Source organism: Scomber japonicus, chromosome 2 (assembly GCF_027409825.1).
Source record: "Scomber japonicus isolate fScoJap1 chromosome 2, fScoJap1.pri, whole genome shotgun sequence".
In the NCBI taxonomy this organism is placed as follows: Eukaryota; Metazoa; Chordata; class Actinopteri; order Scombriformes; family Scombridae; genus Scomber; species Scomber japonicus.
Window position 1 is genome coordinate 33,857,225 of NC_070579.1, and position 8,200 is coordinate 33,865,424.

The 8,200-nt window shown below is 42.5% G+C and overlaps 1 protein-coding gene across 1 annotated transcript; it reads left to right on the forward strand.

Moving 5' to 3' along the window:
* Positions 1-5,381: 5,381 nt before the first annotated feature.
* Positions 5,382-7,213, forward strand: zgc:195282 (uncharacterized protein LOC100192223 homolog). The gene is made up of 4 exons (XM_053334590.1): positions 5,382-5,579; positions 6,684-6,778; positions 6,883-6,937; positions 7,046-7,213. Exons 1-4 carry the CDS (start codon positions 5,537-5,539, stop codon positions 7,054-7,056), a joined length of 204 nt encoding a protein of 67 aa, XP_053190565.1. The 5' UTR covers positions 5,382-5,536; the 3' UTR covers positions 7,057-7,213.
* The last annotated feature ends 987 nt before the right edge of the window (positions 7,214-8,200 follow it).

Genomic DNA, 8,200 nt, shown 5'->3' on the forward strand with positions numbered 1-8,200 from the left:
GGGGCAGCCACAAACCATACTCTCACCAGCTGTAGGGAAGAGCAGAGAAACAAAGAGAGAGAGAGAGAGAGAGGAGGGAGGAGAGGGGGTGGGGAGAGAAGGGGGGGGCAGATATGTGTTTTAATGTTGATATTCTGGTCTAATTAGATTCCTGTCTAAGTGGCGGAATGAATGGTGCTGATCAGATAGAAATGGGCGTTGTAGAAGAGGAAGTAGGCTTTGTTTGACTTGGAGGATTCTGCTTTAGTGCACACAAGGGGGTTCTTGATCTATAATTCAATTTCACTTGAGAGACAGAGAGGAGCAAATTACTAACACTGTCTCTTTTGGGCACATTCAAACTCACATTTAGTTGTATTGTGTGACAAAAAAACATAGACTGAGCGATCCAGTGTCTTCTGTGGAGCAGCTGGATTTTTTGATGACACGCCATCGCCTCAACATCTCAATTGTTACCTAATGGTTATGCAACATGTTCCTGAATGTTGTATGTGACAGGGAGATATTTCAAATAGTCTGAAATCTGTTAATGTAGGCACAAAGTTCACTACAAAAACACCCACGTATGGCCATAAACAGCACAATATATTCAAATCCATTGGAATAAATGTTTAAAAAAAAATTTTAAAAACATGTCAGTGTCTTTGCATGACCATGAAATTAAAAGAAGATTCAGCATGAACTGCATAGAGAATGAAATACCATTCCAGCACACACAAGAAGGCAGATTGAAAGCCATGTGTTTGTGGAGCCCAGCTGAACCCCGCCTGCTAAACCAGTCCGCTGGCTGTGACAGACTGACAGGCAAGGAAATAGAGAGGGTGGTGTGTGTTTGATATTGAGGAAAACATGAGAAAAAAAAGAGTGGAGAAATTGAGACAAAGAGGTCGATTGAAAATAAAACAAGAAAGACAGAGACAAATTAAAGAGACATTGAGACAGAGGGACGCGCGCTGTAGTCATACATGGAGAATGAGAGAGAGAGAGAGAGAGAGAGTAGAGGAAGCCAAGCTTTCTGTGGCTTAGCCAGACTGGAGCGGTGGGACTTGGCTGGCTGTGGACTCTTGGCTTCACTATTAAAGCAAGGAGAAAAAAAAAATCACAGTCAAAAAATGAAAAGGGCAAAGAGCTATGCCAAGAATGCACAGGCAAGAAGCAACACATTAGGTTCGTTCCTTCTGCCTGCCTCTCTGTTTCCCCAAGCAGATCTAAACAATAGGTGGGACCAACTGAGTGCTATACACTCAGAACCCTGCCGAGTGACTCAAGTCAACTCTGAAACAGCATGTCAACTTCCTTATACACAATGTCCCACTTTTGTTTACTCCTAAGTGGCTTTAGGATCATCTTACTGAACATTGTGTAGTATAGTATCATATCTAATCTGTCTTAGCTTGTAACAGCTTTGCTATACAATGTCAAAGCCAAGACTCAAAAGGTTGCACCATCACTGAATGTCTTGTATATTTTGTACATTTACCAAAATAAAAAATAAAAAATCCTTAAATGTTTGGTGTCTTTGGAAACTTTACAATCTCAAGTGAAAATCAAAATAGTTATGTGGGTTTAAACAATGACAGGCTGCATAGGATGGGTTTTTAGCTAGACTAACAGCAGCATTGCTCTAGGGAGATGGCAATGTTGGTCTGATGCCCCGCCACTTTGGTCCAGACTAAAATGACTCAAAAGCTTTAGATATGGGTGGAATGTCTCAGCAATCACTGCATTGCCACGAAATGCGGTATAGACATTCATGCTCCCTTGAGAAAAATGTTTCCCCACCAATTTCTTATATAGCACTGACATCAGGTATTAAAATGTAAGTGATCCATTACTTAAATGACCAAAAACCTCCTAAATGGATACCCTATCATTACACCTGTTCAAAATGAACACATTACCAATGTCACTGTGAGCCTGTGAACAAGCAAATGTACTGATGAATCCATATACAAAAATGGAAGTCAGTGGCTACCTAGATTGGAAGCAGCTGCAATTTGGTAAACAGGTTAACATCTTTTTTTATTGTGCCCACTATTTTTTCATGCTGTTCTGTGACTGTAATGTAACACTAAGGAGCTGATGTGACCGACTGAACCACTAAGTCATTGATTGTTATGAAGCTTGAAATATAGAAAGTGTTACAGAAAGAAGTGAAATCTTAGACCATTGATAATTGACACTATAGATGATATCCAACAGTTAAATATGTTGAATCTTGACTTTACTGTGTACATAATGGCTCTCCTTGAAGTTAATAGCATCACAGTCATTTATTGGAATTTATTGTGCATTACATATCAGCTCTATAGAGGATTGTAAGCCAAGCCAGAGCAGCCTCAGCACCTGTGTAATTAATGAACACGCGCACACACACACACACACATGCGCGCACACACACACACACAAACACGCAAGCAACAAACAAAGAACATCCCTCCTTTGATTCCTGAAAACATCATACAAAACAGATGGGTTATTCTGTTTGTCAAAACAGAATATCCCATAATGCAATCTGACTGACCCAGCCACTCACGGCTACTAATCATGTGGTAATAGTCGCCATGCCATAATCAAATCACTGCATAGAGTCATGAAGGGACTTATAGGCTTTGCCAGATTAATTGTGAAAAACAAGGACTTATTTTCCTGACTTTTCCATCCGCTGATACCCTAAGTAGAGGATTATAGCCTTTAGATCATCTGTCTCCAAAAAGGCCGTCACAGAGGGGGGATATTTGTGGAAAACACACCCCAGAAATGACTTGCCACACCACACCAAACTATACATCTGACTCTTTGAAATAAGCACCAGTTCAGCTTTGGCGCAGTGAAGATTACGGAGAGGGTTGAGTTTTTCCTTGTCTTTGTGAAGCAGATGATTCAAACCAAAGCAAGATAAAGTCATTTTGGAAGCTAACATTTTTACATCAACAAATTGAAATATTAGAAGAAAGTAAAAAAATTAAAAATATAAAAGTGGTTCTCTGTTCTGTGTTCTGTCCAGGTACCACAAAGTAAATCAGCATGTGGTCCTTTGGTTATTTTCATTTGTCAAATGTTTTGAAATGCTGCTTCATTTTGTTTGCCATATGTCTTGTACTGCGAGGCTGCTTGTGTGTATGCAGCTGAGATGCAACCCCAAAGCCATGTCATATTCTGGGCTTGGAGGAGAAAGGAGGATGCCAAAACTGAAACGTGATGACGAGTGGGTGTGTGAGACTGAGTGGGGGGAAAAGGAACCCTTCCAACTTCTCCCTTTTTCCTGTGTATGTGTGTGTGTGTGTGTGTGTGTGAGTGTACGTTCATGGGTGTACGCACGTGTGATCAAGAGTGCATTTATGTGTGGGAAGAAGGAATCCTTCCAGCCGTTTTCTTTCCTGAGCCACTTCCTGTGTTCCCCCCCGCATGCATCTCTCAAAGCCGGCGTCGGAGGGTTTGGCCTCGGCAAGATCCAACCCACCAGAGGAGACGAAGGAGAGGAGCCAGTGTTTCTCTCTCTCTCTCTCTCTGAGCTCTGTTTCCATCGCTTGCTGAATGTTACTATAAATCCTGTTCACACACACACACATATACACATATACACATGCACAAATATTCCCACATCTCTCCATCCAGCGTGTTGGTGTATCTCATATGACTTGGCAGAAGTGAACCATACATATGTGCGTGCCAGTGCGGGAATGTGTTCGTTAAGAGTTTTGGCAGTTTTTCTCAATACAGTCTTACCAAAAGATCCACTGGGAAATGTGGTTTTAACGCCCCCTCTCTTTTCTCCTCTTGTTTCCTTTCTATCTCTGTTTCACAATTGCATCGCCTCTGTTTCTCCGTGCTCCGCTCCCCTTTTTCTTTCTAATTCCTCCTTTTTCTTTGCAATTCCTTCTCAATTCGCCTCTAATTCAACTTGTGGAAGCCCTCTCTGCTTCCCCTTGTAGCCATTCCTTCTCGCTCTAATGACACCAGGCTCTGCTTTTTGTTATGTGGTTGTATATTCACTATCTGCTCTCACAGTAAAACCCTGACATCATCATTTGCATCAAAAAAACATGCATATAGGCCTCCAATTCTGAATGGAACTCTCTCAGCGCTGTCCACACACAATGAATGCTGATGGAGAGACATGATAGGTTATCCTGTAAGGGAGGCTGGTCAGATGAGAAAGCTACTTGGTATTCCATCCCTCTCCGAAGCATGACACACAGGAGAAGGATGCTGGAAATTATGCTAATGATGAAATTTTTCATATATTTCGCGGCTTTCAGAAGTTCATCAGCAACAGGAGTGATGTGCAGACTGGGAAATTATACTCGCAAGATAAATGCATGTGTGTGTGTGTGTGTGTACATGTGCGTCTGTTGCAGTCACACACAAGCAAGAGAATCAAGTCCCATTGACAGTGATAGGGATCGAACCGCACAGTCCTCTGCCTGTTTTCCACAGTGACTCCAGCAGGCCCCCGTCCTGCTCTGCGAAGTTCATCAGAGTTCATCGTCTTTGTCCCCGCTGAGCTGAGGCTGGCTACTGTCTCCATCCTTGTCTCGCTCATCTCTCCTCACCCCCCCCCCCCCCCCCCTCCCCACAAACCCCCACCCACCCACCGGTTCCTCCCCTAGGTCCGCTTCCATCACCTATCCCGGGGGGGGATTACTGCCTCCACACTCACATGTGTACACACACATAAACCTCCCCCGTGTGTCCCAAACCCCCGGCCTCACCCTGCCTCTCCCTCTATTCTTTGGCTGCAATCTCTTTATGTGATGTCACTGAGGAGAAGTACTGCCTTTTTGGTGTGTATGTGTGTGTGTGTGTGAGAGAGAGAGACAGAAAGAGAGAGTGTATAACTGGGTGTGTGTCTGTGTGAGTCAGTGAGCGGGGGCGTGCATGTGTGTGAATATGTGACAGGGGGAGAGAGAGAGAGAGAGAGAGAGAGAGAGAGAGAGAGAGAGAGAGAGAGAGAGAGAGAGAGAGAGAGAGAGAGGATAGACAGAAAGAAGGAAAGAAAGGCACAAGTGTCGGGTTTCCCTTTTCAATTCAGAGGCTCAACTCCTTGTTTTTAATCTAGAAAAGAGGGTGAAAAGAGCAGGAAAGGAGAGAAGATAGCTGGGAATTTGAGCTGCTGACAGCTGTTTTTTGTCCCTTCTCTCCTCACCCCTCTTTCTTTCTCTCCCCCTTTTTTTCTCTTTCTCTTTTTACACGTCTGGGGACCCAAAGCATTTGTATAAGCATATACTGTTAACACATATATAAACAATTGAAACAAAATGAATCAAACATATGATTTGAAAGATTTTTTTTTCCACTCATGTCTCAAATCATATTCTTCGCTTCTCTTCCTGTGACGTTTCACTCACCACATCCTGGTTTTGACTTCAGAGGATGCCGACATACCTACAGTTTAACGGTTTTCCTGTCATTTCAGTTCACACACGCGACGCACATATAGATGCACACGTATGTTCTCGCAGAGCTTTTTTATTTTCTCACTACGCCAGCCAGCCACACACACACACTGTACGATAAATAATTATATACTATCATGGTAGGCTACTGTCCAATCTGTGGGAAGCCTGTCTACTTTGGTAAGTCTGACCTCTTTCATTTTTACTCTATATGTCTGTCTGGTATTTTAGCTCTTTGTCCTTTTCTCTTCTCTTGTCTGTCTGTCTGTCTGTCTTTTTTTGCCACCTCTCTATGCCTCTCTTTTATATGGTTTCACCTGAATAGGAAAATATGTTAATAAGAAAAAGAGTATTGAAAACGAAACATTTTGTTATTAGCGCCGAAGCTGACAAATATAATAAATCTGTGTGAAAAAAAAAAACAATTGAAGGTTTGAATGACATTAGCTCACTCTCACAGTGGACATTTTAACATGCCAAGCACAGGTGAATTTAATAACGCTAATGATGCCTGAATTCCAATTAGGTATATCATTATCAGCACTCTGATATGACTCACAGACACAGCAACAAGAAACTGAGAACCTTTAATGATATTAGTAACACCTGTGCTTTTCCTATCTCTTACAAAGCTTATGGAGGTTTAATTTGCTGAGATATCCTAAACACATTTCTCTGTTCAAGTTCATCTGTCTCTCTCTGAAGGGCAAAAAAACAAACAAAAAAAGTGTCTAGCACTCCTCCTGTCTGCCTATTCAATCTCTTTCTAGCACACACACACAGTCAAATGTATGCATACATATCCATGATAACAACAGGATGTGGGTCTAGCCAAACCAGCTTGCGTGATGTTCTCTGGGCTTCCTCATATAACCTTCTGTCTCTTTTAGCTTTATGCACAGCAGCACTCAAAACCGACCATCTTAAGTCTTTTTTTCCGCTAGTTTTTCTTTCCTATTCATGTGGCAGCGAAGTTCAAATTCTCTGATGTGACCCTGGCCTACTTACCTCTTTTCCTCCAACACCACACTCTGTGGCCTATTTGCACTGATGAGAGTAACAGTCTGGAATCATGCTATTTCTTGTAAAACCAATGAAAATATATCATTTAACAGAGCTGCTTATGGTGCAAGAATAGTGATACTGTGTTTTTAAAATAAAGTACTGAATGTCATGGTGTGTGCAAATGTAAAATCCTTCTGACTTTAAGTTTAAATATCTATTAAAAAAACCCATCCCATCCTGCTTTGCTTTTATCACTGTTCTCATCTTTCTTTGGCTCAGGTGAGAAGAAGAGGTCCTTAGGGAGGGACTACCACCCTTTGTGTCTGAAGTGTCAAAAGTGCAACAGACAGCTCACACCTGGACAACATGCTGAGGTAAATGAGGAGAATGAATGAGGAACAGTACTAAGAAAAGTAATTGAATGAGTGAAAGAAAAAATAGATGATGTAGTTATAACCTCCTGCCGATTGTATTTCAGTATGACGAGAAGCCATATTGTTCACACTGCTACCTGAAGATGTTCGGTCCCAGAGGTACTGCCTTCCCACTATGAATATACACACATGCACACACATACACACACTTTGGCACCCGCATACAATTTGTGAATCTCCTTTCTCTGTGTGGATCTCTCTTGACAGGTAACAGGTGACTGGTGTCACCATGGCGCAGAGCAGAAACCAAACTGAGCATGAATGGACAAAAGCTGACATGAAGAAGACGCACAGGCCCAATTAATAGGCCAACAATAAGATAAAATAAAATAAAGAGTAAATAAGAATTTTTAAATTCAATATTTATGAATGTAATGACCACTTATTGCCATATGTATGTTCAATTTTTATATTGTGAATAAGTTTTGCATGTGTGGCAAATTGTCAGTCAGTATTAATAAATGCATGCATTAAACCTGGTGGGTTCCTTAGTCTCTGTGGTTGACTTTGCAAGCAGATTGGATGTACAGTACTTGTTTTCAAACTAACAAATACTCTAATTTCCAACCACACACACGCACATTACAAAGATTGAGGTGAGCTGTATGGTTCTCCCTTTCTTCCTCATCAGGCAAGCCAGGGGAAAGGAGAAGGAAGGGAGAAGGGAAGGATGAGGGTGGTTGCTGTTGGCAGGATAGACCAGATCTTATGCCAGCAGAATCTACTGGAATGGGTGCATACAGTGAGGCAAAGGCGGATCACACATACACACATGCAGACACATGCACACACGCACACACATACATACACACACACATGCATTCATACAGTGTCTGCAGTGTGCTGTGACTGCTGCAGGGGCTTGTCACCCAGTGGTGGGTGAAGTACATAGGTTTCACACACACACACACACACACACACACACACACACACACACACACACACACAAGCACGCGCATGCACGCACGCACACACACACACACACACACACACACACACACACACACACACATATACACACACACGCACACACACACACACACACACAGAAAAGAGACTGATGTGCTTCACTGTAAAGTGTCATGTGTCACACAAGTGACATTTCAGGTATTTGTCCTCGAAGTACAGAGGGATACAGAAATAGAGGAGGCTGAGGCAGAAAAAGAAGAAAGCACAAGTGATGGACAAAGAGGGCTGACAGGATTATTCTAACATCTTGCAAAGAGCTAGCAGAGGGATGCCTGCATGTCTTTGAACCTGTCCCTCTCCCTCTTATCCCCCTAGATCCCTCCTTCATCCTCCCTCCTGCTCTACCCCTACCACTCTCTCCCTCCCTCTCTCCATGTCTCCTTCACCCTCTAA

Excerpts from the sequence above, each read along its gene's own strand:
- zgc:195282 (XM_053334590.1), top strand. The coding sequence starts at position 5,537 with ATGGTAGGCTACTGTCCAATCTGTGGGAAGCCTGTCTACTTTG. Across the intron at positions 5,580-6,683 it reads TGGGAAGCCTGTCTACTTTG|GTGAGAAGAAGAGGTCCTTA; the intron begins GTAAGTCTGACC and ends TCTTTGGCTCAG. Across the intron at positions 6,779-6,882 it reads CACCTGGACAACATGCTGAG|TATGACGAGAAGCCATATTG; the intron begins GTAAATGAGGAG and ends ATTGTATTTCAG.